Genomic DNA, 23,209 nt, shown 5'->3' on the forward strand with positions numbered 1-23,209 from the left:
TTGGCTTGGCTTATATAACAAGTAAAAAGTTATATTTTTTATATAAGTAAAATCATATATTTCAATAAACATTTATTATATATTTTTAAATCATTCCTCATAATTTATATTAATGAAAAATTAATATATGCTTGTGTTGATTAACATAAGGCATTTTAGACCAACTTTTTTATTTTCAAATATAATTATTATAAATTAACTAATTTTTTTAAATTGTATGATATAATTTTTTTTTCTTATATATAGAAATGGAGGGAATATATATGACACTTTGTAATAATTAAATTATTTTTTTAATTTTACCTCTTTTTGATTAGTGTGAAGATAGTTAATGTAGTTATATTTATCATTTAAAATTAATGATAAAAAAAAAAATACATATCACTTTTATAATATAAAAAAATTAACTTTTTTAAAGATGCATAAAATGGTTGAAAGTGTTTTAAGATAAGGATTGGAGGGAGTACAAATTAACTTTTGCTAAAAAAAAATCAAAACATTAGTTAGAAAACTATGTTATAAAAATAAAAAAAAGTCTTAACGTTGAACAAATATAGATCAGGATGTTGAATTTGGCAAGTGAACCTTGACTCCTCTTCAATTTTTTTTTTAACTTTATTTTCACTTCTCATCTTATTCTTTGAATCAAACAGTTAAAATTTAACATTTTATAAAATTAAAATTAAGATTTTTAATAATAACAAGGGGAAAGAAGCCGTCACTATATTTTCTTTTCTCTCCTATGCCCTCTCTCTTCACTCTCCAGTCTCCACCCAGACGTCGCTACAATTTTTTTCCCCGTTAAAACTAAAATTAAAAAGAAGCGAAACAATAGATAATAAACTAACAATAATTATAATAAATATATTAGTATTAGTATTTAGTAGTATTATATAGTCGCCACCATTAAAATAAAACTGCAGTTCACAACATTCACAACAAGAAGTCCAACTGCTCCTCCAACTCTCTTTCGGAGTCTTCCCTTTCAGACTATTAACTATCAAAACCTGTTTTTTTGTCAGCCGATTTTCTCCCTTGCAATTACCCAACATAGTTTTCCCATGGCCGACGGCGATAACAGCTTCTGGTCGGAGAACTGACGCCTCCGGCATGTCTGACAACGACCCTGTCTTCGAGACTTTCCGAGCTCTGGTGGAGAGCGCGGACCGTAAGTTCGCTAGGGTTCGCGACGTGCCTGCCTATGGGCGTGTTAGCCAGAACCACTTCTATCAGAAGGTTTTCAGGGCATACACGCGGCTTTGGAAGTACCAGCAGGAGAACCGCTCCAAACTGGTTCAGTGCGGTCTAAAACGCTGGGAAGTCGGCGAGATCGCTAGCCGAATCGGTCAGCTTTACTTCGGCCAGTACATGAGGACTAGTGAGTGCAGGTACTTGGTTGAAGCATATGTGTTCTATGAAGCGATACTCAATAGAAGGTATTTTGAAGGATCCGAAGGTTCGCCAAAAGATCCGGGAATCAGATTCAAGGAATTGAGGTTTTATGCGCGGTTTTTGTTGGTGTCGGTGATTTTAAACAGACCGGAGATGGTGAAGCATCTCATGGACCGTTTCATGGCTTTGCTTGACGATTGTAAGAGCAACTGCCGGGTAAACATGATTTCTTTTTTCTTCTTTCTTTCTTTTTTAAATTTCAGGTAAACAGCTATAACGCTTAGAGTAGTGAATTGCTGGAAGTGGCACTTGTTACCCCTTTCCTTTCATAGGTTTTTTCCTTCAAAGTTGGTGTGCTGTTTTGTTATGAAGCTGCTCTGTTTGTATCAATCACTTCCCGGTCTTCCTATTAGAAGAAATAAGTTTCTTTTGAGGGGTATGAAGAAAATAATAATATCTCCTATTGTTGATGTATTGGGCTACACAATTTTTGTTCAATTACATATAAAATTACTAATTTTCCCCTATAATCAGCATTGGAACTCCTGAAAGTCTTAATTGATCAGGATGTGTTTGCCGTTAAATTTGAACCGAGTGGACGTTGTCCTTGAATGGAATTTGATAGAGCAGATCAGGTTTATAAACTGAGTCACTTATGGGAATGAAAAAATAGATTAGGTACCAGAGATTGCATCACGTGGTTCGGGACTAGATTCCTTAATCAAAGTCTTCGCTCTAAATTTTGTGAATGGAAAAAATTGCCGCCGGAAAAACTTTACACTTATAGATGCAGCATGGGTTTTGGGAACTGAATGCTACTCACAAAAAAAGGAAAAAAGGATAAAATAATGGATAATAATTTTTAAGCTGAGTTCTTCATTACTGCGTCTAAAAAATATCTGTGATTCTTTATAATGTGTCTGATTATTTTCATGGGTATAATCTTTAATTTCTTTCTTGGTTATATCAATTTTATATGAAGGAAACTGGTGGTGTTATAAATAGGCCAGATCAATGTTGTCGGATCTACTCAATTTTACTTTGCTAATGAACACCAAATGGTGTTAACTTCGAAGAAAGTAGTCCTTGGTTCTAGACCTGATGCAATTTCGCTTTTTTCCCCGGATGTTGGGGTGGGTGGGGGGTGACCTGATTCAATGCCTGAAATATCTCATTCGAATAGAAACTCCTGTATGGTATATTTTTAGTGGGGGATATTACCAAGTTTTCCAAACTAAAAGTGGCAGTCTGTGGATGTACATGCAAACCAGTTTTTCTTATCATACTGATAACTAATGGTGTGTTTAACTTTCTAGATTTGTAAAACTGTAAGATAAACTTATTTTGGTCTGAAACTTTAGTCATCCTTTGAAAGCTCTGCTGCAGGTATTTCTTATTTCCAAATCTATCGCACAGCATGATGGACATGCTTAATCATTATTTTCTCCAATTCAAAATCAGAAGTTCTGCATTTTGATCCGTTATTTTTTCTATTTTCCCATACATGCTTCATTGTTAATATTAAAATTAAAGTTTTCCCGATTTATATAAAACATCCAGAATACTGTAGTACTATATACATAGTTTTTCCCCTTTTGATCCAATGAATGAAAGGTACGCATTGCATCTGTAATTTGATGAATGTGATCTACTACTTTTCAGGAAACTAACTTAAAGGAATGGAGGCAAGTGGTGCAAGAAATTGTCCGATTTACAAAAGCAGAGAACGGCTTTGCTATCAGGCCTCTACGTTATTGTGCCATAACTGATACTCACCAGGCTTCTCTTCCATATGTAGCTCGTTTTCATGCAAAGAGGGTTTTAAAATTCCGGGATGCCCTTTTGACAAGCTATCATCGGAATGAGGTTAGTTAATGCTAGTTCATGTCACCAGTGTGGTTCTCAAATTATGGTAGCTAAATTACCTATAATTGATGGAGGGTCATATGTTCTTATTTTCAGGTCAAATTTGCTGAGCTTACATTAGACACCTACAGAATGATGCAATGTTTAGAATGGGAGCCTAGTGGATCCTTCTACCAAAAGCCTATTGTTAAACCAATTGAGAATGGGGACTCCGTTGATCATTCAGGAACTTCTGGGTTAATAAACATGAACCTAGCTGCAGATGTGACTGATCCAAATGTGCCTCCTAATGCAAGAAAGGCTGTTCTTTATCGTCCATCTGTAACACATCTGATAGCTGTGAGTTTTCAATCTTGTTACATAGCCACTGTAATAATGCTATTCAGTTTCTAGGGGTCAAGCAAGTAGCATTTTTGCTTCATGAATTGGGAGAGATTTTTCATTACATGCTTATTTCCCCATGACTTGATATTCTGATATGCCTATTCCTTACTCTTTGTTTTTAATGTATTTCATTGATTTACTATACAGTTTTATCTCATAAGTGTGTTTTACTTCCTCAATGTAGGAGTGCCTAAACTAAGAATCACTTTTTAACTAGTTAAAATGGAGTCAATTATGTCTTCCTGATGTACAATCTGTCACATGATGTTGAATAAATAATTAGTCTGATATTGAGCTTCATGATGCTATGCAGGTTATGGCGGCAATTTGTGAGGAACTGCCACCAGATAGTGTGGTGCTTGTATATCTATCAGCCTCAGGTTATTTGATTTTTTTAAGTGTGGAAAAAAATTCAATCTATTGGTCTTGTTATGCTATGTTAGTCACCTTGTTTATCGCTTACACAGGGAAGGCTGGTTATAATAATGCCCATCAGTTGGAGAATTCTGGAGGGTCATTGAAACATTCTAGGCACAAAGTCCTTTCTCAGACTTCCCAAGAGCTGAGTAGTGATTCTCAAATCAATGGCAAGAGAGAATCCAACTCCTATTATGACAACCATCTGTGGTTTGGTCCCAAGGGCAGCGAAGGTGGGTCTCTGCAGTGGGTTTCTTCTCCACTGTATTTCTGTTGAGAGCGTTTGTTCCAAGTCCATTTACAAGATTTATTTTTAATAATCTTGATTTATGTTGCAGAAGAAACCTGCACTGTTGTCATCTCCACTTACTTCTTCTTTCTTGAATTATCAGGTTCAAACAATCTTTACCCTGGCGATCTTATTCCTTTCACCCGCAAACCTCTTTTCTTCATTGTTGATAGTGATAACAGCCATGCATTCAAGGCAGGTTTGTCAAAACTTGTGCAAGACTTGCTGGGGGAATTTGTTGGGTTGTGCCGTTCTCTATATTTCTTGAATCTGATTTTTGATTTTTCAAAAGGGCAAGAAATTTGTAGTTATTCCGTTTTCTGCATGATCAGGTTTTGTCTTAGCATTTCAAGATGATTTCTGAGACACTAAGTTTTGAAAACCCTGCACGTTGGAGGAGCCAAATAGACAGATCCTTAAATTAGTAAATGTTTTTGTCTAAATTCCTGGCTAATTTATAACTGCCAGAATGTCAAAGAAGCATCTTTCCGGATTAGGGATGAGGGATGCTTTTGACATTATTTTCTTGGTGGAGCTAGCACATCATAAGTTAGACTATTGTGTGTGTGTGTGTGTTACCAGCATGTTGAGTCGTAAGGAATTGTTGGTCCTTTGTGTATTTCTGAAGGAGAATGCTATACACAGAGTTATCCTAATAGACATAATTGATTGCAGGTTTTGCGTGGTGCTGAAAGGGGGGAGACAGCTGCTCTGTTTCTTTCACCTTTAATGCCAGTTTTCAAGAATCCAGCTGATGTGAATTTACATAATGGAAGCCAGTTTACCTTCTTCTTGACCGCTCCTTTGTCAGCATTTTGCCAGATGGTAGGCCTGTCTCCCAGTGAGGTTGACAAGGTTGGTTGATCTGAATAGTCCTTGATGTGTCTTAGTGCACCTTGATTCTTGGCATACTTATTGTGTGTTTAACATCAGGATGTCTACAACCAAGCGGAGAACATTCTTGCCAACGCCTTTGCTGAGTGGGAAATAATTCTGTGCTCAGCAACTACTAGCTTGGATTTAGTATGGGCTCAAATTATAACTGATCCATTTTTGCGGCGGCTTATTTTAAGGTGTTTTGGTCTTTAAGTTTCTGGTGGATTAATAGATATTTTTGTTTTGAATTTTGCAAATGACTTCAATTTTGACTATCTAATGTGCTGGCGAACTGATCAGACTTGGTCGTGTGATGTGTGATATTTCCAGATTCATTTTCTGCCGGTCAGTGATCTCTTTTTTCTGCCCGCTTGAGGAAAGCGATCAGTATCTGCCGCTTTGCTTGCCTCACTTGCCCACAGCCGTTGCACCGGGTTCTGGAGCTGTACGTTCTGCCGTCGTTCAAATTGCTACACACTTTGAAGTGGCTGATTCCTTTCGCTTTAGTAATGCCTAAGATGAGGAAGCTTAAGTTGAAAAAAAAATAAAATCATGCTTTGGGCAGGGGAGCCAAGGATATTCACTTTGACAGGGAAAATTGATAAAAATACAGATGGACTTGTTTAGTCCTCATCACAAGAAATTCTTGGTGGGGCTCTGGTTGGCACTATGCAGACCAAATTTTCGGCCGTGGTTGACTCTGCATGTTCTATTGCCTCGATTCAAGTTCAACTTCTCTGCTTCATTCGTCTATACTGTATTTGGTGGTGGTTTATACTTTTATTGTTATAGTTGGCATTGGGTCGGTGCCTGATGAGCTATTTTTCGTGTCTGGGCGTGGCAAGCTGATATTTAGTTTCGAATTAGTTTTATATTATGTATCTGTTCATATAAATGTAAAAGAAGAGTCAGGAAAGTTTTATTTGCCCCCCTTTTTGAGCAGAATCGGACAGCATTGAAACAACATTGAAGGAGGAAAGAAATGTATTCCAGTATGAATTTCACCATGGCACTGGATGATAAAAGATGATGTACATTATTTTGATCTGTCTGTTTATTTTGATATCTATTTTCATTTGAAGAATTCATTATAAGGTTGCGCAATTTAAAGCCAATATATGAGTTGTGTATGGAATCTTAAAAGTGAATACGATAGCTTAATTTCAAAACAATCCTCACAATCAAAGTAGTTTTTAAATATATTGTTTTCTTCAAAAGCCTGAGATTTGATATTTTTTGAGTATTATGTGACAAAATTATTTTTAGCTGTTTGATTAAATTAAATAATTGCTGTCGCTCTACTCATTAAGTGATTGGGTTCGTTTAGGTATTGGGTTATTTCTATCCCTCTTATATTTTACCAGCTTATCAGTCTACTATTTCATAATATTTATTTAGGCGAGAACCGAGCTTAAAATAATGAGAAATTTTTGTATAAAAAAGATTTAGGTCTAATTCTTATAAACCCTTTAAAAATTGGTTCAAGTTTACTAGCCATTTCAGGCACTATATTTTTCTCTCTCTCTCTTTTTTTCTCTAGTCAGCATATGGTTAAGATTGTTAAAAATTGTTTAGTTAAAATTGTTAATATTGCAAAATAACACGTTTGAAATTATTTGGCTTATTTTAATTTTTGAATTAATAAATGAAAATTCCAAGCAAAAAATAATAAATGAAAATGACTCAACTCGGTAAATTGTGTGTATTGTATTTTTATTTTGGGATATGCATTATTTTGATTATATGGTGTAGCTTATTATTGTTCTTTAAACATTGAAATGAGGTCCTCACCTCATAAAGCTTTTATATGAATTAGCATAACTAGAAAATAAAAATAAAAATTATGCGGGTTTTTAAGCTTGACCTTGAGTTGATAAAAGCTGCACTTGAGAAAAAAAAATGATAAATTTAGACTTGAAATAAGTGAACTTATGAACTTAAATCTTTTAAGGGTCAGGGCATTATTTGTTGACAATTCTAACAGGATTTGAATGGCGAATGCCAAATATAGACTACATGCATGGACTGAGACACTGGTTTATTGAAGTTTGAAGACTCCTATCTCAAAAGACTTATAATTTCTAAGTGGTATATGATGAAAGATTTCAAGGTTTTTTCTTTTGTGATTTCCTTTACTTTGTCTGCAACTGTACTTTTCTATTATCAACAGATTCCTCTCTTAAAAAAGAATTCAGAATCAGACGTCAGTCTATTAGTTAAAAAAAAAAAAAATTCAGATCGATTCAACGCGCTTTTTCCTTTTTGGGCTTATAGACCTCATGTTTTAGCCCAAGAAAGAAAAAGTCCATTATGCCCTTGGAGTCATGCGCTGGAAAAAAATTCTTGAGTTCTTGCCCCAGAGGCGCCCACAATAATTTACCCTAATTAAAAAGTCAAAGCAGCCGTTAATTATTCAACGCTACTTGCTTCTCACGCGTTTTATGTAGCAAGAGACGCGATTATAATTATAATTATAAATATAATATATTTTTGCCAATTCTAAAAGTGTCTATGGAAGTTGGAAGCAACCAATGGGGAGCGAGCAATAATAAATCATGATCCGTGTCTTATCTCTTTAATGAAATCGCAGCCGTCTATTTAACTCTAGAAAACACAGAAAAGCACTGTAGCAACCGTCCGATTCTTCATAAAGAAACACACGGATACTGGTTTCTAACCGTCCGATCATTCATTGGTCCTCGTCACAACACGCTATTTATAGCCCGTCAGTATGGAGCCGTTCGGAACTTTTTGATTCTTCTCAATCAGATTTAGCGAAGGATTCAGGAAGGAAGGGAGAGAGAGAAGACGCTTGCACGAGGTGAGATTGCATCTAGGATTGAGGAAGTTTTAGGGTTCAAGGTTAAATTTGTTTTGGCAACAGTTTTAGGAGTTCTTTTTCTTGGATAGTATAATTAAGTAGCTCAATTCTGGAATTGCGTTGAAATCCGCGTACGAATCTTGAGTAGTTTAGATACATTGGTTGAACGGTGATGTTTTCTTCGCTGAATCGCTTATCTTCTTGTTACTTTCTCGTATATGTCCCTTGGAATTGCGCGGATATCTTGCGTAATTATATTCATTTGCACTGCAATAGGATTCATCTCACAGATATGTATAATTTCGCTGGCAAAAGGGAGAGATGTCATTAATCAAGCATGAAAATTTAATGAGATCAGTATTGCAAATTTTGTATTCTGTGATTTTGTTGACGTGTTTGTGTTTGATGCGGACTTACGATTTCTTGTGTCTATGCGTTCTTGTGATTTCGTCCATTACTTTTCGTTCTCTTCCTTCTCCTCTCGTATAGCTTAAAATCATGCGAAGCATAATTTGTTTTGTGGCTGGGCTTCCTAATTTCCCTAATGGTTGGGATTCTTTGCGTTCTTTGCCGTATTGACGTTTTTCTGTCGGGTTAGGTGAAATAGTTTTTGTTGGTATTTAATTTAGTTGGATAATTTGTTGTCTGTGTGTTATACAGATGGCCCGTACTAAGCAAACTGCTCGTAAGTCTACCGGTGGTAAGGCACCCAGGAAGCAACTCGCCACTAAGGTTTGATTACATCAGTATTACCATTTAGAAATTTCCTTTTCCAGTAGGTTTTCGTGTTGTGTTACAACCTGCTTATTCCATGTGTTCATCATGGTTTTAGGCTGCTCGTAAGTCTGCACCAACCACTGGTGGTGTCAAGAAGCCTCACCGTTATCGTCCTGGAACAGTTGCTCTTCGGTGAGTTCAGAGAATTTTTGTTTGGTTATGGCGTTTTATTTTTAGTTTGGTATTTTAACTGGACTGACTATCGTGCTTTTTGTGATGACAGTGAGATTAGGAAATACCAGAAAAGTACTGAGCTCTTGATTAGGAAACTCCCTTTCCAGAGGCTTGTTCGTGAAATTGCTCAAGACTTCAAAGTATCGTGTGACTATTTCTTGTTAGCATTCCTTGTTTAATACATAGCTGGTCCTCATGGAAGATATTGACAGTGATTGGTTTTTTGATGGCAGACTGACCTCCGTTTCCAGAGCCATGCTGTTCTTGCATTGCAAGAAGCCGCTGAGGCATACTTGGTGGGACTGTTCGAAGACACTAACCTCTGTGCAATTCACGCCAAACGAGTCACAATTATGCCGAAGGATATTCAACTGGCTAGGAGGATTCGTGGGGAGCGTGCTTGAATTGTTTTACTTGTCGTTGGGAAGTTAGGATGGCTGCTAGATAGTGTTTATTTGTCAGTTCTATTTGATTGAAACAAATTTCTGTTCCTAAGGCATTTACTGGCCGGTTAGATGATGAATTGTGATAGGCAAGTATTGTGAAAAAAATATACAGCGGTTAAAGGATGTGTTTTGTGTAATGTGGTTAGAATATGGTAGAGGTGCTACAACTGGACTTTCTAGTTCTTAATTATGTGTGCAGCCACGCTAAATTTGATTTGGTTAACATTTTGTTGCCATCTAATCTTTTAGTGTAGCTTTTTCAAGAACGGGTTTTCGCGCGCGTTATTAATTCTTTTGGACAATTCTTGGTTGGATTGGTTCTAATGTGTACATGGTGGTTTCTAATATGTACATCATGAACAAGCTGCGCGAACTTGTATTTCTGGATGAAGAACGTTTTATGATGAGCAGCCCTTAAATGTGTACTAGGGTGTACCAACTTGTGTTATAAGCGTTGGCAACTCTTTGAGTTTCCATTGGAATCGGGAAATAGTATGGAAAATAACACCGAGTGAGAATAATTAGTTTGTATCTCTCTCAATTTCTACGGTTATTTACTTGGTAAATTAAAGAAAGCCAATGAAGGTAATGTTTGTGGGGGCTGGCTTATTTATCAATAACCACGGTGTCATGCTACAAAATGTATGAAAGTGTGTAGTGACTTTGCTGGCTAGAGGGTGCTCTGGTTTTACTCTTTCCTGAATTGGAAAAGGTTAACATCTTATGCATTGTTATGGGGTAATATTAATTTATTTTAGCTGAAATGAATGCAAACATATAGAATTTATTTGATGTTATATATTATTTTCATTTCAAATTATAAAACACTGTTAAAGAAATTTTAAATAAATTAATATTTTATTAAATGTATTAATTTTAATATTATTTTTTTATAATTAATGTTGGTTTTTCTTTTCAATATATTAAATGAGGGTATTTTTAAAAATTTATATTTTTATTTTAAAAAGATAAGGTTAATAAGTGTATTTAATGAGATTTATTGATATGTGAGATTTTATTTAAAAATATTTGATAATTTAGAATGGAGAGAGTATAATTTAATCCAGAAACTCTCTTTTGCAATGATCTGAATCCCCATACAGGTGGTCTGTTGCATTTTTTCAATACAAAAGTTTAGGTTAGTTGTGTTTTGAAGTTCATTAGAATGAGAACATGTTTACAACAAACCAGTATCCTGATTTGATTGGCAAATATAAGCTTCACGCAATTATTTGGGCCACACTTGTTAACCAAGAAAGGAAAATAAGAGCGCTGAGACAGCATTGCAGCAAGTACGGAGAGGAATATGCTATAAATTCCTCAGAGTAGGAGACTCGAAGGCGCCTCCAATAAACACGATTGATATCCGTCTCATTAATGTTAACAAGATTATGTTTTTCGGAAAAAAATATATTACATGATTATGTTTATGAAAAGATCATTATTGTATAGATTTCATACAAAGCTGCACATTTTATAAATCATAAATAGTATTTGCAATCTTATCAATAAATTATAGGAGTTACACTAGTTTTCTTTAATTAAAATCATTCTAATTGCTAATTACTATTACTACTATTTTATAGCTAGAGTTATTCTGAGGCAGTGAATATTATCTCTTCATAACGATTAATCAATTACAAGACTAAAGTTTGAATTCTTGTTAAGATAGGTGCTTACATTTGGTGTTCAACCATGTTTTAAATTGAATTATTCTATTCAATAAAAAAAATTACATTATCTCTTCATCATGATCAATCAATAGTTTTTATTACAAAAAATAAACGCATCGCCCAAAGTAGACTATTAATCAAGTTAGAGAATAGAGTTGATATTGGTATATTTATAATTTATGAATTTATGAATTATGACTACTACGACTTTGTTGGAAAAAAAAAAAGACTTAGTATGATTTTCAATTAATTAATGCTATTTGAGGGCGAACAAATTAATTTATATTGTATATATTTGGGCATTATTTGCCGCCGATTTTAAGTTCTATAATGTAAACAAACTATAAAGATATAACAGACATATATATATGTGTGTGTATCTGTGTGTGTGTCTATTGATAATGATAATTGATAATGTAGACGCAGATAAATATGGTGAAAAAAAAAGATGAAAATAAATATACACAATAAAGATATAATGCACAGAAAATAAAATGACAATTTTGCCGGTTCTAAAATGCGTCAGTGGGAGCAGCCAATAGGAAGAGACGAATCATAAATCCGGATCCGCGTCTTCTGTCTTTCATGAAATCGCAACCGTAAATTTGGCTCAAGAAAACACAGAGAAGCACTGTAGCAACCGTCCGATTTTTGAAAAATAAACACACGGATAATGATTTCTATCCGTCCGATCCTTCCGTCGCCCTTGTTAACACGCTATTAATAGCCCATCGTTAGTTGCCCGTTAGAAACTTTTGATTCTTCTCAGACCAACTCGGCGAAAGAAGGTAGAAAGGAAGAGAGAGGTTAGCGCGCTCGAGGTATGGTTTCTTCTGAGATTTAGGAAATTAGGGTTTAGTTTAAACATTGGTATTGGCTATAATCTTGACTTCTTTTTCTCAATTGAAGTTTTGTAACCTTAATTTGGGATTACGTTGAGGAAACCCGCGTACGTATCTCGCGTAGGTTAGCTGAGTTGTTTCTCCAGTCGCTTCTCATTCCATTGTCTTCTTTGTTGATGTTCCTTGAAATTTTGTGGGTTTACTGGGTGGTTCTGGTCGTTGATTCGGCAATGAGATCCTTGTTATTAAAATTGTATTCGGTAATTGGGCACACGGGTTTTTGTTTGATTTAGACTTGCGATTGCTTGGGCCCGTGCCTTGTTTTGGTTTCGCTTTTTCTTTGCCTTCTCTTCTCTTCTAGTAGTGCTTCAATCATGTGGTACCTCGATCATTTGTTCTTAGGATGGGCTTCAACTTTTCTAAATGGTTGTGGTTTCTTTCCTGTGTTGACATCCTCTTTTGTTGAATGGAATATTGGCTCCTTACTAATATGGTTTTTGTTGGTATTCATGGCTCATAGTTTAATAATTTTATAATATTATGTCTCCATTTTATGTAGATGGCCCGTACGAAGCAAACTGCTCGCAAGTCAACCGGTGGAAAGGCGCCTAGGAAGCAACTTGCTACCAAGGTTTTTTTTTTTTCGTCGTCGTTGTTATTACGCTTATTATTATTATATATTTTCGGCAATTTTATAGGTTGGTTTACATCTAACTTTCTCGTGTGTTTATTATATGGTTACAGGCAGCTCGTAAGTCGGCCCCAACCACTGGTGGTGTCAAGAAGCCTCACCGTTATCGCCCTGGAACAGTTGCCCTTCGGTGAGTTCGTGTGTCATCTACATATACATATTGTGTGAAGCCATGATTATCATTGTTGACTTTTTGGTTGTTTGTATGTTTCTGACGATTATTCTTTTGTTGTGATGACAGTGAGATTCGGAAGTACCAGAAAAGTACTGAGCTCTTGATCAGGAAACTTCCTTTCCAGAGGCTAGTCCGTGAAATTGCTCAGGACTTCAAGGTATTTTGAATGTCTTCTTAGAATTCTTCTTAAGTGTTGCTTCTTCATGAAAGGTATTTACTATACCTTGTGCTGTGACTGCAGACTGACCTTCGTTTCCAGAGCCATGCTGTGCTTGCATTGCAAGAAGCAGCTGAGGCATACCTGGTTGGACTTTTTGAGGACACTAACCTTTGTGCCATCCATGCCAAACGTGTCACAATTATGCCTAAGGATATCCAGCTCGCTAGAAGGATTCGTGGTGAACGTGCTTGAGTTGTCCTGCATGTTGTAGGGTGGCTGCTCTCATGTGTTTATTATTCAGTTTTATTTGATTTGTGAAACAAATTTTAGTTGTGCCTTCTGAAGGTACTTCATTGTCTGGTAGGTTAATTATGATAGGCAAATACTATGAACATATGCCGTTTAAAGGATTGTGTTTTGGTTTTTTAGAACTGGGTAAACGTGTCCAAGTCTGCGTTGTCTATACCATGAGTGCAGCCACACGCTAATTTGTATTTGGCTAACATTTTGTTGCCATAAAATCTAATGTAGCCTATTCCAACTATTGTTTTGCCGAGGTTTTTTGACCTGATTCGTCACTCTCCTGTGGATGAGTCTTGGGTTTAGGCCATAGATCTTGTTTTGTCATGCCCTCTAATTACAATTTAGGCACAGGGTACTCACTGTCCGTCGTTTTTAATTGGATCATGAACGTGTGGTGATATGTTTTCTTAATGTCGTCATAAAATTTGTTTCTTAATCTCCTCTCTTCCAATGTGGGAGGATATTATTCTCAACACCAACATGACAATGGAAGATTGACTTGCATTTGAATATCATAACCTTTAGGGAGCTGTGTTTTTTTTTTTTTTATTTTTTGTGTATTGATAAAGGTAATAAAAACTACACCAATATTGAACTGGCTAAGATTAGATGTAAAGCAGGTTTTAAAAGAGCAAAAATTACTCTGCTGGCTAAATGTATTTTGATATTGCATTGTAAGTTTTTAAGAGTTTTTGTTGCAATTTTTATATTTGGAGTGAGAGTATAACTTTACTTTTATGTGATTTAAGAATTTAAAGCATGTATAATGTAACTTTTATGAATGAATAATATGATGTTCATGAATTTTTAAAAATAATATTTATGTGTGTCTAGTTAATAAATAAGTTTAATAAAATATATAAATAATATAGATAATATATAATATAATATTTATATATTTTCAATTGAATGTTTATATATGGACATTGTATGATACATGTTTTATATAATTTTATTTTAATTAACTTTTAGATACATTGAACACGTATAAACATTATCTTAAAGATTCGTGAACATCATATTATGTATTCATGAATATTATGTTGTTGTATATATTTTGTATGACTTATATATTTTGACCTACAACTTCGCCTATGTTTATAGTCGGTCCTAAACTCGGGTAAAGGAGGAGGATTGTGTTAGGCTATCAACAGTCAATGTAAAACTTTGTTGAATTTATTATGAACATGGATAATAGACGTTATAATGTTAATGCTAGGTCGTTGCTCGTAAGTAACGCGCTGCACGGCTCGAGTATAGTGATAAGTGAGTTAGAGCCGCTGCATCGGCGTCTGAATGTAGTGTTAAATGAGTAAGGGCTACCGCGTCATTCTGGACGCACGCGGCTAAAGAAGTTAGCCCATAAGAGCAAAATTAGATTTGGTACTTGGAATGTTAGGATATTAAATTGTAAATCTGTAGAGGTTATAGGGGTTATGATTCAAAGGAAAATCAATATTCTTTGCCTGCAAGAAACAAAATGGCGTGGAGAAGAAGCTAAAGATATTCAAGGTTTCAAACTTTGGTATACAGAAAAAGTAAGTGCACGCAATGGAGTAGGCATCATTATAGATAAGGAGTGGAAGAAGAGCGTTGTAGAAGTTAGCAGAATTGGAGACAGAATTATTTCCTTAAAAATGATAATTGGACGTGAGACTGTTAATATTGTTAGCGCTTATGCGCCGCAAGTCAGGACAGAAGCCAATTTTAAGGAATTATTTTGGGAGGATCTGGAGGGGTTGATTCGACACATACCACAGAATGAAAAGATTTTTATTGGAGGAGACTTTAATGGGCATGTCGGGAGAGAAACTGGTCAGTATGCGAGGGTACATGGTGGTTTTGGTTTTGGAGAGCTAAACAATGAAGGACAAACTCTTCTTGATTTTTCATTGGCGTATAATTTTAAAATTGCTAACACTTGTTTCAAAAAAAGAGATGAGCATCTCATCACTTACAAAAGTGGAGCCTCAAGGTCATAGATTGATTTTCTTTTGGTTAGGAACACATATAGAAGACTTTGTAAAAATTATAAGGTGATCCCCGGAGATGCTGTAACAATACAACATAGGGTCCTAGTCCTTGATGTGTGTATTATGAGTAAAATCCAAAAATGTCGACAAGTAGTAGCACCAAGGATTAGGTGGTGGCAATTAAAAGGTGAGAAGCAAGATATTTTCAAGCAAAATTTTTTGGATAAAGGAATTTGGGAATCTCAGGGAAGTGCTAACATCATATGGGAGGATATGGCTAAAAAGATACGGGAGGTTGCAAAAGTAGTTTTGGGAGAATCAAAAGGTTCTGGTCCGAGAGATAAGGAGTCTTGGTGGTGGAATAATAGTGTACAGGACAAAATCAAGTATAAGAAGAATTGTTTTAAAGCCATACATTTGTGTAACAATGAGGAAAATTGAGAGAGGTGCCGTATGGCTAAGAAGGAAACTAAGAGAGCTATGGGTGAAGCTCGTTCTAAAGCTTTTGAAGAATTTTATAAGAGCCTTGAGACAAAGGAAGGAGAGCGAAATATTTTTAAGATTGCCAAGAGAGGGAAAGAAAATCAAAAGATCTAGAACAGGTAAGGTGTATTAAGGATGAAGAGGGAAGAATTTTAGTTACAGATGATGAAATTAAAAATAGATGGGAGACTTACTTTTCTAAACTTTTCAATGATGGAGAAGATTCATCTAGTAACTTGAAGGATTTAGTAACTGGTAAAAGAGAACAAAATTTGTCATTCTATCGAATAATACGTGATAAGGAGGTAAAGGAAGCTCTTAAGAAAATAGCAAATGGTAGAGCCAACGGACTTGATTGTATATCTATCGAAGCGTGAAAATGTTTAGGTAAAGAAGGGGTGAGATGGTTAACTAAGTTATTTAATGTGATTTTACGGTCCAAGAAAATGCCTGATGAGTGGAGGAGAAGTACATTAATTCCTATTTATAAAAATAAAGGAGATATTCAGAATTGTACTAACTATAGAGGGATTAAACTCATGAGCCACACAATGAAATTGTGGGAGAAAGTAATTGAGCACAGGTTGAGATTGGAGACAAGTATTTCTGAGAATCAATTTGGTTTTATGCCAGGTAGATCAACTACAGAGGCAATTTATCTACTAAGGGGATTAATGAAAAAGTATCGTTGTAAAGATAAAGATCTACACGTGGTTTTTATTGATTTGGAAAAAGCTTATGACCGTATACCAAGAGAAGTGCTTTGGAAAGCGTTGGAAAAAAAAGGGAGTACGGATTGCTTATATTAAAGCCATACAAGATATGTATGAGGAGGTAAAAACTAATATAAGAACGCCTAGTGGTCAAACAAAGGATTTTCTATAAAGATTGGACTACATCAGGGATCATCTTTGAGTCCTTATTTGTTCAACTTGATCTTAAATATTTTGACGGAACATATTCAAGGGGAAATTTTGAAATGTATGCTCTTTGCGGATGATATAGTTCTTATAGCAGAGACAAGAGAAGAGGTTAATTGCAAACTTGAGTTATGGAAGAGGACATTGGAGTCGAAAGGTTTTCGTTTGAGTAGAAGTAAGACGGAATATTTATATTGTAAATTTGGTAAAGGACTATTCGATAATAATTTGGAAGTGAAATTGGGAGATCAAATTATACATCAAGTGGAAAAGTTTAGATATTTGAGAGCCATTATTTAAAATGATGGCGAAATCAGTGGAGATATTTCACATAGAATTCAAGCTGGGTGGTTTAATTGGAGAAAAGCTAAAGGAGTTATTTGCGACTGTAAGGTGCCTAATAAACTTAAAGAAAAGTTTTATCGCACTGCTATCAGACCGGCAATGTTATATAGTAGTGAATGCTAGGCTCTAACGGGACAGCAAGAGCAAAAAATTGGAGTAGCAGAGATGAGAATGTTACGATGGATGTTCGGACATACACGTAAAAATAAAATTCAAAATGAACACGTATGCAAAAAAGTGAGGGTGGCACCTATTGAGGAAAAATGGTAGAAAATAGGTTGAGATGGTTTAGGCATGTACAAAGAAGACCAAGGGAGGCACCAGTGAGAAGAGTAGAACATATAACTTTGAGTCCGATTAAGAGAAGTAGAGGAAGACCTAAGAAAACACTATTGGAAGTTGTTGAACGCAATCTCTTAATTAATAATATTCCTAAAAGCTTAATAAATGATAGAGCACAATGGCGTCTTGCAATCCATGTAGCCGACCCCACCTAGTGGGATAAAGGTTTGTTATTGTTGTTGTTGTTGTATATATTTTGACCTACATATCAAATGAATATGTGTGAATATTATATTGAAAATTCATAAACATCATGTTGTGTATTTATAAATATTATATTATATATGATTTGAGTTTTTAAATCACACAAAGATAAAATTATACTTTTATTTTTTAAAAAAATTGTAATAAAAGTTGAAGCCTGTTGAGCAATATCAAAATGTATTAAGTGTAAAAGTGAAATTTTTTGTTGTTTGAAGGGTGATTCACCCATTTTACTAAGACATGTGCCTATTTGTAGCTTGTACGATTATTTTTTTTCCCTATTCAATGTAAGGGTGTTCACGAGATGGGATGGGATCGGGACACCCTCATCCCGTGTCCTGTCCTGAAAAAAAGATTGTGATTGAATTTTGATCTCGTGTCCCGTCCCGTTAAGAGTCGGGATGAGATCGGGACAAGATCGAGACGTCCGCCGTTTCGATAAATGGAATAATGTCAAAAAAAATTTAGATAATAACGTTCATTAAAATTTTAAATCATATAATTTATTAAGTTTAAAATCAAAGCAACACAAGCACATAAATAACAATAATTTAAAATAATTATTGAATTATATTAATTATAACTACATATTATAATAACAAATACAAGTAATCTTTATACTATAAGATTAGCAACAACAAGCAAGTCAAACACAATATCAAATCATTATTTTTCTACTTTAGTGAAGATGTACTAAGCTAATTATTCTTCTAAAAATAAGCAAGAAATATGTTATAAATAAAAGTTATTAAATAGATAGATATAAGAATAAATTATATTAATATAATTAATATATTATAAAGAAAAATATCACCGTGTTTATTCTATACCATTAAAATTATTAATATAAAAAAAATTTAGTTTTAAATAAGAATTGTAAATATTAAAATTATAATTGATATACTTAATATAAGTATAAATTATATTAATATAATTAATATATTTAAAATAAAAAAATAATATATATAATATTCGAAACTGGACAGGACGGGATGTTTCGATGGTAATTCCATGTCCCGTCCCGTCCCGAACCCCTTTCCTGTTTCGCCCCGTAAAATCCCATCTCGATTATTTTTAGGTCGGAACAAGACTCGTCCCGATATGATCGGAACGGGTCCAAACTGAACACCCATTTTCAATGTATGTATGGCAGGCAGACTTGGGGAAAAAATATACACATACACGCACCAATCACCTCACTTTTTAAACTTCCCTTCATATATTGGTCTTCACCCATTGGGTCCAAGTCTAACTCTTAATTTCTTTTTTTGCCTTTCTTTATTTCCATCGTCTTCTTCCTTCATTTTCGATAGAGATGGAAGAAGCTGCTGATGAGGTGATGCCTGTTGTCGAAGATGCTAAGAACGTGTGTGCGAAGTGAAACTCTGAGGATTGACATCTGCTTTGAGGATTGAGGACGAGAGAAGTGAAGGGGAAGGTACGAACACGTGCGATGCTAGGCTTCTAATTGTTATTTTTTTATTTTCTAAACCCAAATATGAGGTTGTTTTGAGATTAATTGTTTTTTTTTTAAATAAAACCTGTCCACAAGTCAGGCGGGTTAATCCAGACTAATTAAGCCAGGTCAACCAAAGTCACATCAAAATAAAAATCCGGACCGACACATGACTGGATTGTTGGTTCACCGGTATAACTGGTCGGTTTGGTCAGATTTAGTATCAATATTGAGGATAGACTGGTATTATATAGGCAACTAATGCATGGCGCTCGTTTGGGGTCGACCTCAAAGAACCGTACCGTGCTTGGCAGCTCTTGAACTTGTGGTACTTGACCACATTTCAAACTGGCGTCCTTTCGTGAATCTTTCGTCTAATTTGAGGTTTAAAGGGGCGGTACTTGTTTGAGCTCTGATGATGCACATTTCTTTGGTTTCAATTTTCTGGCTTAGACCTCGAATGTAACTTCCGTTTCGATGTTTGATCTTTAGAGTTTTGAAGATGAGTAGATGAGAAACGAATTAGCGGAGCGAAAATCCGAATCTGAAGGGAGTACGTTGTGAAAGAAAGTTCGGGTGTACTCCCTGGAATCTTCCATTTGTTCAAAGCCACATAGGGGTCGCAGACACAGAGCAACGTTGTCAGTAGATGGAAACCGTCTTAGACCAATGCTTTAGAAACTGTCCTATACTTCGGTCCCTCGAAACGCTGAGGAATACTTTTTTATTGTAAATTTTATAAGCTAGTTTCTATTTTTTTTATAAAAAATTTTTAATTCTTATAGTTTTATCAAAAAAAATTTTAATCCCTGTAATTTTTTATTGTTTTTTACTCCTATATTTTTAAAAAAATTGAATGACTTTTATTTTTTAAATCTCTATAATTTCTATCTTTTTAATGGTTTTAGTCACTATCTGAATTAAAAATATTAAAAAAATGATAGAGATTAAAAGTAAAATTTAATGAAATTATATTGGTCAAAGATTATATTTTTTTATATAAGTCATTTTTCTTGATTTTTGTAACTTTTGATATATAATTCTAAAAGTATCTTTTTTTTTTGCAAATTCTCAAAAAAAGTATAATATTTTAATTTTTAAGAAAATCCTTCTCACACATCGCTCTTTTAAATGCGGAGACAAAATTAAAAAGTAATATATTTTTAAGATAATTTTATTATTTTAAGTAACAAGTGACTTATGTAAATGATAGTAGCAATTAATATCTAATTTTTCTTTCTACCGCACTCAATATATGGTTGAAGATTTGTCTGGAAAACAAAGAAGAATTAAATAATTAATATCTCATTAATTTTTGTCAATAAAAAAATTAGGTGAGTTGGATCTTAATAAACTCACCAGGATTAAGGTATACCTTGAAGTTTAAAAAGCATTTACAAAGGTATACAAATTGCCTACCAACTAGTTTCTCACATGAGCAGTAGGATTTAAACCTTTAAATATCTCATAATTTTGTAAATTATTGATCAAATTCTTATTAACTTGATCAATTTTTATGGTGTCTCATCTCATTCATTTTATGTTTCTTTTGGCCGAATCATTCATTTTATTTTAATAACAAATATTTCCCTTCTGTTTTTACAACCCATACAAAATCTTTATTTAAGAATATATATTTTTTAATCCAATCATTGACTGACTATTAAATTATTTTTTATTAAAATATCTCCTCTTTAATATTTTTATGTTGTTTAAAACTTGTTTGGGTTATTTAAAATAATTTTAGTGCACACGTTTCTAAACTTTTTTCATCAAATTTTAAATTTTTGTTATGGAAGCTTACTTATTTAGTAAATTTTTGAAGTTTAAATATATAAAATGGTTAAAAAAATACTATTTCAAACGCGCATACAAGATAACTTAATGAATTATGAATTCAATATAATGAAGGATAGACTGATTGATATCGTTTATGTTTATGTTTATTTTATATTTAATTACTTTTAATAAAATGTAAAACTGTTATTTAGATGTTACCATAATTATTTAAAATTCTTTAACTGGAAATGGGGGAGAGATTAGACAATTAGATTGCGTAATTTTTGTAAAACTAAAGGGGTGTTAGTGTATTTTAGTTAAAAAAAAAAAAAACACATCTATGGCAAGAATTCAATTGAGTCAATAATCTCTTTCGTGTCACGTGATATACTTTCTTGGTGTGAAGATCTGAGACACTCATTGAATCCAGATTTCACAGCGAAAGCATTTGGTGCTTGGTGATAAAAATGGCGCAAATTTATTATTTGTCTCTTAACATGGAACTAATATGGACTCAAACTTATTTAGGGTCTAAATTGAGAGAACTCTTCTAAAAGTATGTTCCCTGTACATATTTCAAACTAATGTAGTGGTTATCATCTACTATATATATAGAGGGAGAAAATAACAATAAAATTTTAAAATTTGAAATTTAGGACAGTTAACTTTTAATAAGATTTTCTAAAAAAAATAAATTTTAAATATTAATCCAAATCATTGTAAATAGTAATCTCAATTATAAAATGATAGTTATATTTAAAATTTAAATATTTTATTTGCTATCAGAACTTCTAAATTTATGACTATCTAACTTAATATTTATAATTAATTTTTTTAAAATTTTATCGGAGACCTAATAGTTATAAGCTCATTATTTTAAGACTTTAATATAATTCTCTCATGCTCACGCACGATGAATCTTGTTTGTACGAGAATGGCCAGATAAAATAAATCTTTTTATTTTAGATCTCATCGTAGGAGAATATATTTATATAGAATGATTGATATTGGTGATTAGAAAACTAGTGAACCTCTAGCTTGTAGCTAATAAGGTAATGTATTGATTTTGTACCTCTTGTTATCCTGTAATTCTTGAGCATATATTCTCTATGTATCTAATCACAATGTCGTTTGAAGTAATGCCAAAATACCAGAATCAGAGCGCCACCTTGTTATAGATTGGAGAAATGGAGGAAAATGGAAGGAAAAATTGGTGCAAAGGATCATATTGAAACTAAAATTATGCTTAAGGACCAAAGTTCATGAAAGAACCAAGCCTATTATTTTATTCATAAAATAATTTGATCAAATGATAAAAATGCCCCTCCATGTTAACTAAAAAAAAATAAGAAAAAGGCACAAAATTCAGTCACCCAAGCTTTGGTGACCTCCGACCAAAGCTCTAATAGTTGATGGCGTGCATGCCAATAGGTGAAGGGTTGCCAGAAAAATTCAAAACTCATTGATTACATGTAATCATCAAGGATTACATGTAAACTCAACAACCAAAAGGTGTAAGGCTTCTAGCTTAAGGTGCAAGGATTCTAACTTGAGTGTAAGGCCTCTAGGTTGGGGTGCAAGGTATCTGGCTTTAGGTGTAAGGTTTCTGGCTTAGACAATTATATATAATTTCTAACGAATTATATATAAATCAAACATATAGAGAGCACCCTTGTCAATCCCTCAGAATTACATGACAACGATTATGGATTACATGTAAATCAAACAAATAAAAAGCACCCCCTATCAATCCCTCATAATTACATGAAAAATGATTGTGGACTACATGTAAATCAATATGTGAAGAAACTCATGAGCATGATTAAGGAATGATTTACATGTAATCTCTAGCAGATTATAAATAAATTAAAGATATAGAGAACAAGCCACTGTCAGCGCCCTTATATTACATGAAAATGACTACGAATTATATATAAATTAATATATGAAAAAATTTATGAGCATGTCTGAGGAATAATTTATGTGTAATATCTAGCGAATTATATGTAAACCATTGTTAATGCCCCTGAATTATATAAAAACAACTATGAATTACATGGAAATGATTAAGCCAAAAGCTTTGCATCCTAAACCAGATCTCTTGCACCTAAACCAAAAACTTTGCATTTAAGCTATACCCTTTGCACCCAAATCATACCCCTTGTACCCCAAGCCATAAAAAAGTGCACCTTAAGCTAGAAACCTAGCACCTATAAATCAATAAAGCAAAAATCAATGACATGAAACATTTTTCTTATATTGTAGATTGAGTCATAAATGTCATGCTTGATAGCTTTCAACTAAATCTAAGGTAACAAAAATAAGTAACACAGCGAGGCAAATTGATTTTGATGGCCACTGAGCAACCTAATATTTACACTTTATCAAATAAAAAAAAATGCCATAAATTTGGTTTGGAGA

The 23,209-nt window shown here is 33.9% G+C and overlaps 3 protein-coding genes across 4 annotated transcripts; all 3 read left to right on the forward strand.

The window, feature by feature from the left end:
• The first annotated feature begins 927 nt into the window (after positions 1-927).
• Positions 928-6,281, forward strand: LOC129309974 (uncharacterized). 2 transcript variants are annotated; one of them, XM_054951775.1, is made up of 9 exons: positions 928-1,608; positions 3,055-3,258; positions 3,355-3,597; positions 3,956-4,022; positions 4,110-4,292; positions 4,452-4,543; positions 5,024-5,203; positions 5,282-5,421; positions 5,555-6,281. In XM_054951775.1, exons 1-9 carry the CDS (start codon positions 1,111-1,113, stop codon positions 5,739-5,741), a joined length of 1,794 nt encoding a protein of 597 aa, XP_054807750.1. In that variant the 5' UTR covers positions 928-1,110; the 3' UTR covers positions 5,742-6,281. The 2 variants fall into 2 exon arrangements, with proteins under 2 accessions (XP_054807750.1, XP_054807751.1); XM_054951776.1 differs by lacking the exons at positions 5,282-5,421; positions 5,555-6,281 and having other exon boundaries at positions 4,452-4,547; positions 5,024-5,189.
• A 1,676-nt stretch (positions 6,282-7,957) lies between these two features.
• Positions 7,958-9,665, forward strand: LOC129309975 (histone H3.3). The gene is made up of 5 exons (XM_054951777.1): positions 7,958-8,045; positions 8,706-8,777; positions 8,878-8,954; positions 9,046-9,136; positions 9,230-9,665. The coding sequence occupies exons 2-5, from the start codon at positions 8,706-8,708 to the stop codon at positions 9,398-9,400; spliced, it is 411 nt and encodes a 136-aa protein (XP_054807752.1). The 5' UTR covers positions 7,958-8,045; the 3' UTR covers positions 9,401-9,665.
• Positions 9,666-11,848: 2,183 nt separating this feature from the next.
• Positions 11,849-13,527, forward strand: LOC129309976 (histone H3.3). The gene is made up of 5 exons (XM_054951778.1): positions 11,849-11,936; positions 12,517-12,588; positions 12,702-12,778; positions 12,890-12,980; positions 13,065-13,527. The coding sequence occupies exons 2-5, from the start codon at positions 12,517-12,519 to the stop codon at positions 13,233-13,235; spliced, it is 411 nt and encodes a 136-aa protein (XP_054807753.1). The 5' UTR covers positions 11,849-11,936; the 3' UTR covers positions 13,236-13,527.
• The last annotated feature ends 9,682 nt before the right edge of the window (positions 13,528-23,209 follow it).

Source organism: Prosopis cineraria, unplaced genomic scaffold (assembly GCF_029017545.1).
Source record: "Prosopis cineraria cultivar Desert tree isolate PC_DT_omini unplaced genomic scaffold, ASM2901754v1 PC4, whole genome shotgun sequence".
NCBI classification, from domain to species: Eukaryota; Viridiplantae; Streptophyta; class Magnoliopsida; order Fabales; family Fabaceae; genus Prosopis; species Prosopis cineraria.